Consider the following 16,040-nt stretch of genomic DNA (forward strand, 5'->3'; position numbering starts at 1 on the left):
GTTTTATGCAAAGTTACATTCCATAACAGATTTGTGTGCCTCTCAGGGTTGTAACTTTGGAAAACCAACTTTCGAGATCAAAATAACACCGAATAATGATTTACTAGAGCACAACTCAAGGGCCCTTCATTAAGGGAGGAATGCAGAATGTCTGTCTTGCATTAGAAAACAGATTTTTAAATACCCCATTTTTATACAATAATGGCGAATGTTTCATTGGGGGCTTCCATCAATTATCTAGAGTGGAGAATGGGTATAAAGATCATCTCCGGAGGACCCAAAACACCCATGAATCACATGGACAGTCCATTGATTTCAGTGGGCACCATGCAATGCTTATTTTCTACTCCGGAGGCGCTGCAGAGAAATTGAATACTTACTACCAAGCTTCTTAGCCGATTACAGCTGATCATTGGGGGTCCCAGCACCAAGACATCCTGTGATCAGTTTATTTGCAGTTAAAAGGGATTTTAAAAAGCAGACCACTCATTTAAGTACCCAAACCAGTACCATAAATCCACAAATTGAATACATTCTCCTGTCTCTATAAAAATCATGTAAGGGCGATAGAGATTGGGAGATCTGTAAATAAGAAAATTGGGGTAACAATCCTTGTTTTCATCATTTATTGAGTTAAGCTTAAATATTGTGAAATGTGTGACAAGCATTTCATCTAAATTATTTCCTAGCCTGGTGTTTCTCGTGAGATTAGTGACATGTGTAATGAGTCAGCTTGAATCTGCCATTGTTAACCATCCCGTATGTTACCCTGGATGGTTCAGCTAGACCAGAGAGTGCGCCGTCTGTTGTTTTCACACAATGTGTTTCCTCTTCTTGTCACATTTGGGTTCTCATTATGAGCGCAGGTTTGTGCTTCTTCTCATCTTCTTTTCACTGGACATATTCTCACTATTTAGTTTATATTTCTTATCCTTCGGTTTCATGTTCCGTCTTGTTTCTTTGATGTATCTTGTAGTTGTTCTGTCTTTGTAATGTCCTGTCTCTTTCTTAGCATTTGACTATTTGTTTCCTATTAAGGAATAACTCCACTTTTAAAAAACTTTTGACATGTCATAGTGATATGTCAAACGTTTCGATTGGTGGGGGTTGCGAGCACTGAGACCCCCCAACGATTGCTAAAATGAAGTTGTAGAAGCGCACAGGTAAAAGCTGTGTCGCTTTGTTTCTAATCGGCTATATTCGTAGCAGCGTACGGGCTCAATGGAAAGTCCATAAGGTAAGACATTCAGGAACAAAGCGGCACAGCGCTCACCCCAAGCACTTCTGCCACTTCGTTTTAGGGATCGGTGGGGGTCTCGGTGCTCGGATCCTGACCGATCAAAACTTCTGACGTGTCACTATGACATGTTAAAAGTTTAGTTACCCTTTAACTATTAAAGGGTTGGTGTGAGATTAGAAGAAAGGGGCTCCTTTTTTCCAGAAATAGCACCACTTTTGTCCATAGCCTGTATCTGGTACTGTATCTCAGCCCCATTCACTTCAGAGACACGACCCAATAAACAAAAGGCACTTTTTTTTTTAGATCACTCACTTTAAGGGTGTATATTATAGCACTGCATAGGGTGAGGTGGGCTGAGGCTTCCTGAGCCATTGAATCAGGACATCACTTAGAGCACATTTCCTGATATTTGAACAAAATCTTTAACAAATTGTTAATTTATTTATTAAAAATCTTATCTTTTCTTTTCCTACAGTTATGTGCCAGACTTCCAATTATAATGATTGATATTCTAACCCAAGTGGAGAAGTTAGCTACTTCCTCCTCACTGTCACAATTAAACTACACTAACCAGCCTCTCTTTAAAAAAAAAAAAATTACCTTGTTCCTAATATACCATAAATAAGAGTAAAAGGGGGTGGGGGCATTTGTCTTACTGTAATTGACTACGCGTGTGTGCGTGCACGCGCACGTCTTCCTGTCTCCAGGTGACTGGTAGTGGTCAGACAGCAATTTCCTGCCACTTAACTGCTAGTAAAGCACACTTAACAGACTCCTTTACTGAATTAATTCTTGGACTTCATTTAGTCCTGTACATAACTGTTGACCGCTATCTCCCCTGATTCCTCCATGAATATGCATGTCCAAATCAGCCCAATATGCATATTTCAATAGGGTCCTGGTAGAGAACAAAAATGGTGTAATTCAGGGGTCTCAAACTCGGCCGGGTAAGCCACATATAGAAAAATGTGAAGTTGACGGGCCGCATTACTTTCAAATTTGATACATTACAAAATTATTGTTAATTAATTCGTTATTTGAACTACTATAACAATACTACATTACTGCAATAATAGTGCTAGGTTTAAACTTACCAGAAATTTGCGAGATTTCTCCACGTGCTTATTTCAACAATCCAGTTTTACAGTTTAAGTGTCGCTAAATGCAGACCGGCAGCTCAGTTGGCAGCGTTTGGCAGACACACAAATGTCAAAATTAGGCAGCCCCTTTTTAGATCGTGCCACAGAGCCCTCTATAGATTCAGCCACAGTGCCCTCTGTAGATGCTGCCACAGTGCTCTCTGTAGATGCTGCCACAGTGCCCTCTGTAGATGCTGCCACAGTGCCCTCTGTAGATGCTGCCACAGTGCCCTCTGTAGATGCTGCCACAGTGCCCTCTTTAGATGCTGCCACAGTGCCCTCTTTAGATGCTGCCACAGCGCCCTCTGTAGATGCTGCCACAGCGCCCTCTGTAGATGCTGCCACAGCGCCCTCTGGAGATGCTGCCACAGCGCCCTCTGGAGATGCTGCCACAGCGCCCTCTGGAGATGCTGCCACAGCGCCCTCTGTAGATGCTGCCACACACAACCCTTGTGGATAGTGCCACAGACACCCCCAGTAGATGGCTCCATTGGGGCTCCCTCTAGGAGTGGAATCCCCAGCCAGAGCGTTGCCGACGCTTTGGCCAGGGATTCCTCTGCTAGAGGAGCCCCTGATGTCACTGTTCATACACCGTGACGTCAGGGTATCCTCCTGGACCAGAATGTGATGTCAGAGAGTACCGGAGCAGAGCCGATACTAGCAGCTCTGTGTCTCGCGGGCCGCAGATGACAGCCTCAGGGGCCGCATGCGTGCGTTCTTGAGACCCCTGGTAATCCAACCTTCTGATCCTTCACTGACAAACTGCCTACATACACATTAGATCCACCACATCTAATGTGTATGGTCAGCTTTAATTTTGCTTGCTTTTTGTTTTCCAATTTTCAGATAATTTAACCGCAAAATATCATCTGGATATGGATCTGTGTAAGCAAAATATATTATGTGCAACATTATTGTTAAACCATTTGTGTATAATAGATACATTTGCTTGGGTCGACAAGCAATTGAGAAATCGTCCAAGTGTCCATCCTATTCGTCATAAAAGATCTCGATTACTAGTCATTTTAATGTGGCGGTAATGGCAAACACTCGTGTCCTCTAATCCATTCGCTCTATATGTAGCCCCCTCTTGCCCTAATGGCATTACTCTTATGCTCAATGCTTCCAAAAGCCATTGCATCCCATCAGTATAATTTAAACTACAGAGAATTGTTTGGCCCTAGTTGAACCGCTGCTCAAATACTCATAAAGTATAAATAACAACTTATTCATCATACAGTAAACCAAGGGAGAGGAAATCTTTTTATTAATCATATAGAACATACAGAACTTATAATAGAAGCACTATAAGGCAAGGGCTACAAGAGCAAGCAACAGTTACATCCATTAGCGTCAATGATGAGATGCTATGTGATGGCCCCATGACCAAACGATTTAGGGCAAGGCTAGATGACGACTGTAGACACACTTCTTAGCGGAGCAACAGTCATATTGCGATATCACAACTTACAGAACTGGACCAATTGATACTAGAATGGGATCAATTGAGTTGCAGTATGACGCAGTCAGAATAGCCACAATCTAGTCGCAGGATGACGCAGTGAAGACTGCCACCATCTAGTTGTAGGCTGACGCATTCAATATACTACATGTCCCACCAAGATACTGCCAGGTAGCTTTGCATCCAATAATGTTACCTGAGGTAGCTTTAGCAATAGGCAGGTTTTCTGTTATTCAACTGAAAAAGCTCGACTTGGGAGCCTTCCAAGCATCCAGCATGGTCAAGAAGGGTTAAAAAACTCTTGACTTCTTAGGAAGAAGAGGAGTCCTACTTCCAGGAAGTTAGGAAGTTGGCTCACTCCTGTCGTTGGCACTTCAGGCCACTATTTCATAATCACAATTACTTCCTCTTGGCCAGGACATCAAACCAATGCTTTCAAGAAGTTTGTGCTGATTCAGGTTCCCCTTTAACAATATCTAAAGCCTCTGCGCAGCAGAAGCTACTTCTGGAACAATCTTCAGATTTGAGATCAAGTATGAAAATAGTTTACCACTGAAAAACAACTTCCTGAGTAAGTCAAATCTACTCCCCGGGCAAGGACAAGTCTACAGGAGATATAAATATGTCCAACATTTGGGGAAACTTTGTCTTCATTTAGGGGGCATTGGACGTGTGACTAAGCCGAGCAGCGGGGGTGACTACATTTTCTCGCCACCGGCGTAGAGTGACTCACACAAGACATATGGTGTCATTAAAATAGCATTGTGTTACCGGATAAATCACAAGTTATCACCACCAGCACGGTGCAGGGACCGGCTGCCTAAAAATACAGACGTTTTCAAACACTTAAAAATACAAGTGAGCCCAGGAGGGAAATAAGAACTTGGAATAAACAGCGAAAGCCTTAGGTTCTAGTAAGAAGATGTAGAGACAACTCAGCACTGTTGAAACTAAGATTTTTTTTTATCTACTTACACATCCAACCTTGACTTCAAATGATAGGGCTAGTCTCACAATGACAATTCCTGTCCATATGTTCTATTGCGGCATATGGACGTTAAAGAGGAGGGAAGGTGGAACGGAGAGGAGGACCAGACCTGTCCATGCGTTGCATAGTCATCTATTTGTTTCAGTGGCTAGCATGTAATGCTACATTGTATGGCCAAACGTGGCTTCCCGATTATCCCCAGGGGTTAGAGAAGCCGGTTGTGCAGCCCCTTTAAACATTTGGAACTTGCTGCCTTAGAAGATCTGTGACAACACGAAGATGAGGCACCAAGTATCTTTCTGTTCTGCAGATTTAGCTGGACTGCTAGGACCCCACCGAGCCTGAGAATAAAGGGGCTCCAGTGCTGGTCAAGCGCTGTGGCCCCTTCACAGTTTTTTCACTGCATAGCGCTGCTTCTGGCCACTGGCTGTGTGGGGAACTACAGCACCACTAAATTTATTGAGTTATTACAGGTCCGATCATAGTGTTTATGCTTATAATTACCACATATTTCAGAAATTGTATGACATATTTATGCAAATAAAATGTTGGGGGGGGGGGGTATTCAATGCACCCAGACAGAAGACTAATTCCTTGTCATTTACTCTCCCCTTACCTACTTCATATTGTACATTTTAGGAATGATGACACTGAATTTTATTTTCTGTAGCGAATGTGTTCGGCTGCTGGGAGAAGATGCATTCCTGGAGGTTTACAATTATTGGAAACAAGTCTACAACCGGCAGGATCCAAACACTGTGGAGATAGAAGACAAGACTCCATGTGAACCTCAAGTAATGAAACTTCAGCCTCAGCACTGCCACAAAGTCCAACAGCTCCTGTTTTTAGAAGAACGGATAGAAGAGGAATCTGCGGAGCCCTCCTTTACCTGGTTATAGTCCTGAATTCTAAGTATAATGTGGGAAAGCGGGGAAGAGAAGAAGGAAAATATCAACCAATCAAATGATCGCACCACATGATAGGATAGTCGCATCTCGGCTTTGGATTGCCAGATATGTGAAGATTTGCCCAAGATCCAACATTATATTTCACTATTAGAATACTGCCCATTAAAGGGGTTTTCCCATAATCAATATTTATCACCTATCCACAGGATAGGTGATAAAAATCTGATCGGTGGGGGTCCGACTGCTGGGACCCCCACATCACGAGAATGGGCTTACCTTGCCGTTCCTGTGAGCCCCATATGAAATGGTATTGTGCGTGCTCGGCCACCTCTCCTTTCATTTTTATGGAGATGCCGAAGATAGTGCTCGGAAGCCCCATAGAAATGAATGGAGCGGTGGTCGGGCATGCGCACTAGTGCTCCATTTCTATGGGGCTCCCAGGAACGGCAAGGTAAGCCTGTTCTCGGGATCGGTGGGGGTCCCAGTGGTCAGATCTTAACCGATCACATATTTTTCACCTATCCTGTGCCTAGGGGATAAATATTGATTATAGGAATACCCCTTTACAGGGATATGCATGGAAATTTTTTGAAACAAATAGAGTCGTTTTCTATTTTCCCACATATATGACCGGCTGCTGATTAATTTCTAGGATTATAGTCCACGCCGGATTTATAACTCAGGAGTCTGTAGATTGCACGGCACCTTATATACCGCCCATTAAATAGGCCACATGTATGGCTTTAAAATCTTATTCTACTGAACATTGAATGTCTCTCAACATCTATCACCTTCTCCAGCCTTCACCTTGTCCACGCCGGGGTTTCCTGCTCCCTTGCCCACAGCAATGTGCGGTCTAACTAAAAGGATTGTCCAAAATTAGAAAAACATGATGACTTTCTTCCAAAAATATTTTTACTATCATGGACTGTTCTTACCCAAACCCCAGAGATGGAGCACCATAGTGTTATGGACCATAATTACATGTGGGAACCTGTCACTAGCTTTGGAGCCACGTCAATGATGGCCGTTTCGGGAATAGTGAGTGAAGTAACTTGCAATTTACCAAGATGTGTCCTGGAGCGTACATGAAGCAGGGGACAGTACAGTACATGAAGCAAGGTGTACTGTCCTCAGGTTCATGCGCCTTATGTTGCCTGATTCCTTTCCTTTCCTGGTGTAATGGCTCCAAACCTACTGACAGGTTCTCTTTAAAGTAGCAAGCTAGCAGCCATACTGATATGAGGTATAATTTCTCAAACCACAAGCAGCCATCAAAAACATCGCTCTCACTGCACTGGACAATAATCTTGATGCCAACATAACTCTGTATATCAAAGGGGTGTCCAGGATTAGAGAAATATGAAACATGTCTGCTCTCTAGCGCCACACCTGTCCGTGGGTTGTTTGGTGTTGCAGCTCAGCTCCATTGAAGTAAATGGTGCAGAGCTGCAATACCACACACAACCTTTGCACAAGTGTGGCACTGTTTTAGTAAAAAGGGTGTTGAGGCTCATTTAAACATTAAAATGTATCATGGAAACTTGCTTAAATCCCCCATATAAATCCGTCTGTGGACCCTTTGATCTCTATGTATGCCACTGCCACTTTTATTCTTCCCTCTGTCCTGCTTTGCAGCTTGGAGCTCCTTGTGAATAACATCCGGCTTGTACTCTTGTCTTTAGCGCGATCCTTTCATTATTACATTTACTGAACCCATGTCAAGTAATCCCACTCAATGCAGCCGCTCGATGTCCGTCTAGTCACTGCTTGAGTACAGCGATCTAAATTAAATCTAAGGTTCTCCTGAATGTTTTGAGGACAGAGACCGTAATAAAAACCTAATCTGCTAATACAACATTATCCCCGGCTTCACCCAAAATACCAATGTAACCATCACAATGGAGGTTACTGATACCTGTGACGGGCGAGGCTCTCGGGTGTGATGGAGTTTTAGCAGCAAATAAAGAGGTGTGTAGAAACGTAAGATGTGGTCGGAGTTGGCCGCAGCAGAGACGTCTCATAAATCTCTCAAATGCCCCACTCACCCTTTGTTCGCTGGTGAACATCAGGAGACCTAGAAAAAGTACGATGGAAATTAAGGTCAACTCTACATGCCTCCCACCTGCTCCAGAACTAATTATAATGTAACGCCTTTCCATGTTCCCAGATTCTTTTCGCTCATCAAGTCCCAACTATGGTTGGAACCTGTCATTCTGGGGTGTAATAGGTAACCATGGGGCCCAATAGCAAAACTTGGATTGGGGCCCCTCTCTACCATAACCACCTTTAGCAGCAAGTATCTGTTTCCCCCTTTACTAGCAATCTACTTATATTCTCTACTGCCCCTTCCACTCCGCTTCCATTATCCATAGTGATCATTTACTGCACCTCACCCTTGAGCGGAGGAGGGCTCCCTTAGCTGCTGCACCTACTACCCTGTTAATTTCACCCATACTGTCACCAAGACGGACCTCTTTAGATTAGAGCATCTTGACAGTGTCTTGTACTAGTGAGCACAATTGCATCTGCAAAGTTGCCCCAAACAGTGTTAGGTCTTATTCAGACGACCGTATTCCATGCATTTCAGTTCCGTGTGGCATCAGGGTGCTTTGCACTTCCTGTTTTTTTTTTTCGTTTTTTTCTCAGCATTTCTTTAGCAACTGCTGTATAAATCACGGACAGCACACGGATGTCGTCGATGTGCCGTTCGTGTTTTTCATGCACCCATAGACTTCTATGGGCGACGTGGTCGACATAAACGGACTAAAATAGAACATGCAGTGAGTTTCACTCAACAGAAACAATCTGCGCGAAAAATCACGTATGTCTGAATAGCCTCATTAATTTGCATGGGGCCGTGTGCTGTCAGTTATTTCAACGGACAGCACATGGACGTAAAATACGTTCGACTGAATAAGGCCTTAATCGAGGGGTGAAAAGCACGCCCTGTCACCATAAGAGAGGGGCATTTATGGCAAAATATTTAGTAGCCACTTGTGCATTATTAGTTTTGCATTTTTCAGTCATCTGTAATGTTCTACCAGAAACTGGTGTCGTCTTTTGCAGCAGAGGGGCCTTCGGGCCCCCTCAGGCACCGTGGCAAGGGTGCGGCTGCTACCTCTGAATCCCCTATAGCTATATCTCTGATTTCTGGTCACCAGAGAAGGATGGCCCGCTATGGAAATTGTAAATGTGTTACCGTATTGCGATACGCAGACAGATATATTTTTAGACCTGGATATTCAGTGACAAGATAATATATACAGCATACGTGTGCACAAACTGTCTAAACACAAGATGCTAATGCATGAAGTCTACCACTCTCTAAGAGGAGAATCCCCATCACATCTCCGTAGGTTGAGGAAGGAGGGAGGGACGCCAGAGCCTGATCGCAGTTTATAATAACAGGATGTCTCCGATGGGGAAATCGGAGTCTTGGGAAATTGCTGACAGGAACTTGGCATGAAAAACAAACCCACTGCAAAACGGATTCATCTCTCAAAGGCTTGTCTGGCTGCGGGCGAAGAAGTCCACATCACCACATGTTCATGCCAACGTGTTTATGAAGGGGTGAAAGAATTGCGTTAAGGTCTTGGATTTGCTGACACCTTCGCAGAGTAAGACAGTTTGCTAAAATCTGCAAGAGCACATCACGGGCTCATGGATAACATATGGTGGGATATAGTCAAGGGATTTAGCGTTCTGCCAGATGCAGAGCCCCACAGGGTAAATGCTGCAAAGTTGGTAATTATCGTGCCCATCAGAACTGCTGGATATTGGCTTCATTTATAGAGCTGAAGTTTACACAGCACCCAGACTGCAGCCATATGTTTACTGGTCATTTAACGGGGAACTGAACATGAGTAATGAACTGAAAAATGTCCATTTGGACTAACAGTGTTATGTGGTATGGCAGCGATTTAGTCCTTTTTGCTCGTAAACTATATATTTGGACTAAATACAATGTTAATCATTACGACATTATCATCTATGGGTGGTGTGAACCCGCGCTGGGTTCCCCTCGCAAGGATTCGGCACCCATTGTGGGCACTTGTGAGTCACATAACTCTTCTTTCCTACAATGTCCTGCAATGAAAGGGTGTAGTGGCATGAACAAGAATTGGGAAAGGGGGCATACCACTTCTTTAAAGATAATATTAGCAATGTAATGAAGGGATGCCTATAACCAAACTGTTTAAGAAAATTTTAATTACTTAGGCCCGATCCAGTCACGGCAGATAATGTGTCACATGTGTACGACGTTGTGGATTTTACCCTTGCAAAGGATGACGAGCGTGGCTAAAATCTGCTACATTTCCGCAACATAATGAGCATGCTGTGGATTTCTTTGCCTCTGGACCCGGCCTTAGTGTTCATATTTGCCTACATACCATTGGTATTACTTGCTTACACGGTTATGCCTAATGTAGGACCTGAGGGGGTCGAGCATGACACAGGGATTCAAAGAGCACCAAAGAAACAATCCCTATGTCAGGCACCGCCCCATCAGACCCTGCACTAGGCATGACACAGAGCATCAGCCTTGTCAGGATAGTCCCTTTAAGGCTGGGTTCACACAACCTATTGCCTCGTTTTACGTCTGAAAATACGGCTACAATACGTCGGTAAACATCTGCCCATTCATCTGAATGGGTTTGCCGACGTACTGTGCAGACGACCTGTAATTTACGCGTTGTCGATTGACAGCTGTCAAACGACGACGCGTAAAAATACAGCCTCGTCAAAAGAAGTGCAGGACACTTCTATACATTATATGCGGGACACTTATATACATTATATGCGGGACACTTATATACATTATATGCAGGACACTTATATACATTATATGCAGGACACTTATATACATTATATGCAGGACACTTATATACATTATATGCAGGGCACTTCTTTCAGACGTAATTTGAGCCGTTCTTCATTGAACTCAATGAAGCACAGCTCAAAATTTACGGCTGTCAGAGAAGCCTCGCAAAATGCGAGGAGGAGCATTTACGACAGAAACGAGGCAGCTGTTTTCTTCTGAAAACAGTCTGTCTTTTCAGACGTAAAAGCCTGCTACCGTGTGCACATACCCTAAAGGGTTTGTCTGCTTTAGAGAGGAGCTGTATTCTCATCTTATGACCCTGAATTAATCAATAGGAATGTTCCAAAATATGGTAAAGATTCTTAAAATATCTATAAATGCGGAGGCTCCCTCCATGAACAGGCTGCCCAATCTCTGGCCGTATTATAACATGCTTTGCGTTCACCTTTGTGGTGTCATAGTATTTAAACAAAAATTCATCCAATATTCATGTGACGTGAAGTGAATCATACCACACTCTAACCCATACAACACAATAATGTAAGATATTGTTCAAGGGTCCATATTTTTGGTGTAACACCCAGACCCCCGCAGTGCTACCGGATCTACAGAACTAAAAGGTTCTATGGTGCTGTAAGTTCGGGTAAGTAGAAATACAGGTAGTCCAGCTGTTATTTTCGGAATTTTGACTCTTAATAAGGGGTACAATATGGAATGAGGTATTAATATAATAAATCATGACTTAAAAATCTCAAACGGTGACACTGGAGAGGAAATTATTCTGTTCCACCTACAGCCGTAGGCACTCTGTATGAATCCTCTGTTAGGCACTGTATTACAGAGGTGTTTTTCCCTAGAATCAACGCTTCTAGGGGACAATATCTCTATTCTACAACATCCAACAGAATATGGCATGATTTTTTTCTGTATGAAGCAACAGAAAAATGAGTCCATGTGTCTCCTTATGAAATTGTGGGCAAACACAGGTACAGTACGGCTATGCACTGCGATGGGTGCCATATTATGGCTCCATACAGCTCAGAACTTGTACACAACCATAATATGACCACATGCATGAGGCCCTAGGTAATGATTTTACACTATTCCTAGGGTCGGGAAAGGGGCCTGTGACCAGCTGGTGGGCCATCAATCACTGAATAGCTGCCCATTCCCGCTGACTGTGTGTAAAATAATTGTATTAAAAATCATCAAGCTCAGGGGAAGCACCATGACTGGAGATCCCGAACACAAGACATTCACGACGACCCACCCAACAGTTGTAATATAACAAAGAAAAATAGAATAAGACACGTAGAGAGAGAACAGAGTACTTTATTGGGGGGGAGTTTTTCTTCCAGGACACAAATACGAGAAGCATGCAGACCTTACAAAAGCGTCAACATGTAATATAGAGGTGCACATCTGGGCCTTTCTAAATGCTGCAATACGAGCGGATTCTCAGGAGATAACTGTACATGCATTGAAAACGTTAAATGATATGTATTTTCTCAGTAGTAAGAGTCAATGCAACTCATAGCCTGAGACAGTCCTACCACCTTATTACTCGGTTTAACCCATTGCTGTAAATAAATAAATCAATAGACACATAGATATATCTGTATATGTTCATAAGTGTTTTCTGCATATATATATATGACTCTTACATTCTGATCCCTCTTTACTAATATTTTAATTTTCACCTTATATATTTTTGAATTTTACAATGATCATAAAGTGACGTAAATCTTTCATTATAAAACATGGGACTGAATGTTATAAAGAGATAAAGTAAGCTCCCCTCTCAATTTTATAGTATGTACTGCTCTTTATAGTGAGGATATTTCTTGCTTGTTACGATCAGATCCACAGAACGTGAAGTGTTTTTGGAAAACGATAAGGAAGATCCACTGGTCATTAAAGTCAACCTTTGGAGATGTCAAGTCCGGAAGGTGAGTGAGAGGTCTCCTCACCAAACATTCACAAATCTCACATCAATTTCCATTGGAGTCTTCAACGAATGACATCACAGACCACACAAGCTTTTTTTTTTTCTTGCAACAACCCCCCACCACCACACCCCCCGTCCCCCGTCCCCCGTGCCCCCGTCCCTTCTCTGGCTTGCTATTAGATGTGTTAATCTGACAGATATCAAAAGTAAAGTCACATGGACGTGTGTGCTCATGCAAGCTGAAGAGACCCCAAGAGATCCCTTTGTAGATAATTTTAATGAGCCAGCATGTGTCTGATAACTCAGATTTCTACAGGCCCTTCAATTCATGACTCCACCAATATAAAAAAATTATCTAAAATAAGAGCTAGTGAAGTGTTAAGTTGGGTTTATAAAAGGCTTGCTTTTCAAAAGGAATACGCTCCACTATATCAGATCTTTCCCTATAAGAATAAAAGAAGAAGACAGAAATTTGCTGGATGAACAGAATCCCACTGTGACTTCTGCCTACAAAAAGCCTCACCACGAAAAGAGAAAAATATGATACTGCTTGACCTCAAATCCAGTGATGTGGTGGCGGCACGATATTAATGGTATAAGTTCTGGATAATAGAAGCTCCAATCACAAAACGGAACATTACAGAATCACCTCCCAACCATGGTACGCATGAAAATGTATGTGGAAATGACATTGGCCCAACTATGACAATCTGGTGTCTAGAAGACCTTTCCCAACGGTCCTTATGATGTATTTTACATTCAGAACCTCCCCAGAGATCATGTAAAGGGCCGAACACTGCCAAAATATTATCAGGACTACAGAGTAAGTACAATGAGAAGGCCATGAGAATAGATTTTACTGAAGACACCAAGCTCCATGGTAGATGGTGCCCTCTTCCAGTAGATATGATTAAAGAGGTCAATCGGTGCATTAGGTGTCCATACTAATCCTTGTCCTGCACTAATAGAAGATAGGAGAATGTATATGGTTATTCCAACAGCAACTGAAATGAAGTCGACTTTCTTTAGAGTCTGAGTGGTTCCGTCTGGTCCATCAGATGGCATTGGATGATCGTTGGACTGTTGAGAGGCACAAAGCCTTATGGTCTTTCCAAGGGTGGGGAGATGTTGATTAGGAGAACAGTAGACTAGGCTCATTGAGGAGAATTAAGAGCAGAGTCCGGGGAATCAACTTTTGGGCAGCGGGGAGGGAAGACTTTGTAGCTGTAATACTCTACTACTTGTTTGGGAACTTCAGCCAGGACGCATTTTGCCAAGGCAGCCGGTGAAGCCTGAAATACACAAAAGACAGACTTTGTTGTTGACAGAAGGTATCTTCTACTACCATTCCCCTGTGGATGTTGGGTAGTAGTCTCATTTTAGCAAAACCATTAGAACATGTAATCTCTGGATGCCCCAGATTATGTCAGAAATGGGTCCATCTGGTTTCTTAATCATTTAATAAAAATGGGACTGTGTATAGGCAGCTTTATATCCTTCTCTGCTTTTATCAACACTAGTTTTTAGAAGGTTTCATACAGTAAAATTCCCTTAATCCTATAAACCTGTTGGTTAATCATATGGACCCTTGCCAGATTAACAGTAAAACCATCTGGTAATACGGCACACGTTAGTCCTGGTGAGCAGTGGGTCATCTGTGGCAGGCAGCTAGTCGTTTGCGGAAGAGAAGGTGGAAGGCCATGGGGGGCATAATTTCACCTATCAGTATTCCAGTGAGCCTTCGGGGGGCCTAGATTAGATTTAGGTGCTTAAAGTGTAACTAGACGTTCGATCAACTTTTTATTTTCTAGCATCATGTGTAATATAAATATGTTTTGTAATATACTTTATTAATAAATTTGGGCTCCTTTTTGTGTTATATGTGTTTTAAATGGCCACTCTGACACTTTTCTACCACATTTTATTTCTTGTATTTCTCCTGTTGCTCGCAGAAATCCATACACTGTTTGAATGTATCAGTGTATGAATTCTGCTGCCTATCAGTACGGGTGGGTGGTGGCCCCATCCTGACGTCAGATGTGCACGCCCCCATCGTGACGTCAGGAAGGTCTCTGCCTCTATACGCTACACAGTTCTCTAGCAGCAGAGCGCATGGAAGAGACTGTGTGCACTGGTCTCCGTGCCTGCATGATTCTTCCCCCTTCTCTCCGCAAAGACTGTCAGGACACTAATCTGAGCTGCTAATTAGCATCAGATAAGACTAGGACCGCTCTGTCCGTCCCCCTCCCCCCCCCCCCCCCCAATCCCCCTGCAAGATAGGATCCTGTCTTATCTTCCCTGCACTTGCCAGGGAAAGTGAAAGAAAAACTCTGATTGCTTTCTTCTGGAGTGTGCAGAGATATTTACATCTCTATATATAATGTGTTGTGTTGTGCATAGATCAGTGCTCGCTCACAGTATTGTAGTTATACCTCAGAGTTCACTGCCCATGAAAGATACAGACAGATTGTAACATCACACACAGTAAGTCACGCCCCTAGACACACCCCTAGCAACTGGCCAGAATCAGGAAGTGTGAGAAAACAGATGTGGACGGTTTCACAAGAAAAAAAGCTGCAAAAAAGGTACTTTGAAGTGAAAAAAATTGCTAGTAGTAATGTATCCACATAAAGGGACATAATAGCAGTTAGAATATTTTTTTTTTTTGCGAATGTTTAGCTACGCTTTAAATTACATGTGTGAGAATCTGATCGTCAGCATTGTTGTATTTCCGCTAGAGTCCACTGGAATTATAATTGATGAAGTTATGATTTCCCCCCAACAACCAGTGATCACCGCCACAGAGGGCCTGCATCCCACCTCAGAGGACCTGCTAGTAAGAATATATGTGTGTATGTATGGGTATCGTGTTTATGAGTGCAGAATATATGTTACTTCCAGTATTCTGTAATTACCAGTAATTTAGCACCACCATTGTCCCAAGGGTGTAATATTATCAGAATTACTAAATCAATAAAATGCAAATCCGGTAATAATACATGACAGAAGTTTCTAGAATGCAATAAACTTACATTTTTGAATTCTCTGAATGGTACAAACTGGACAATATCTCGGAGGACCGGCTCCCCTTTGGGTGCTCTGAGAATCCCATCATCCCCATCAAGAATCTGCATGTCAGTGAAGTCTGCATTTCCAACACCCACAATTATGATGGACATAGGCAAGTAGGACGCCCGTACGATAGCCTCTCTGGTATCTGCCATATCTGTTACCACTCCATCCGTGAGAATGAGCAGAATGTAGTATTTCTGTAACAAGAGACAGATGTGTGATGATGACACAGATCATTTATTTATCAGTTTCACACATTTCATTTCGTATCACCCACCGAGGCCTCTTTCGTCCTCTCCTCTTCCGCTGCCAGCCGTGCCACCCGGGATATGATAGGTGCAACGTTTGTAGGGCCATACAGCTGAATTTTTGGGAGGCAATTCTGGTATGATTCCACTATGCCCTGAATACCTAAAGATACAGTTAATGGAAAAAACAATATTGTAGATGCAGAGTGT

At 42.9% G+C, this 16,040-nt stretch overlaps 2 protein-coding genes across 2 annotated transcripts in view; one reads left to right on the top strand and one right to left on the bottom strand.

The window, feature by feature from the left end:
* The window catches only part of LOC142660508 (serine/threonine-protein kinase Nek11-like), a 158,654-nt gene extending 152,596 nt beyond the window's left edge, over positions 1-6,058 (top strand). The window contains exon 15 of the mRNA XM_075837130.1: positions 5,500-6,058. Within this exon, the coding sequence (XP_075693245.1) occupies positions 5,500-5,728 (229 nt within the window). The 3' untranslated portion in view covers positions 5,729-6,058. The remainder of the gene's footprint in view (positions 1-5,499) is intronic.
* A 7,003-nt stretch (positions 6,059-13,061) lies between these two features.
* Positions 13,062-16,040, bottom strand: part of CPNE7 (copine 7) — a 52,806-nt gene continuing 49,827 nt past the window's right edge. Inside the window, exons 14-16 of the mRNA XM_075838581.1 lie at positions 15,860-15,993; positions 15,543-15,779; positions 13,062-13,802 (exon numbers count right to left, since the gene is read on the bottom strand). Of these exons, the coding sequence (XP_075694696.1) occupies positions 13,665-13,802; positions 15,543-15,779; positions 15,860-15,993 (509 nt within the window). The 3' untranslated portion in view covers positions 13,062-13,664. The remainder of the gene's footprint in view (positions 13,803-15,542; positions 15,780-15,859; positions 15,994-16,040) is intronic.

This window comes from Rhinoderma darwinii, chromosome 9 (assembly GCF_050947455.1).
Source record: "Rhinoderma darwinii isolate aRhiDar2 chromosome 9, aRhiDar2.hap1, whole genome shotgun sequence".
NCBI lineage: Eukaryota > Metazoa > Chordata > Amphibia > Anura > Rhinodermatidae > Rhinoderma > Rhinoderma darwinii.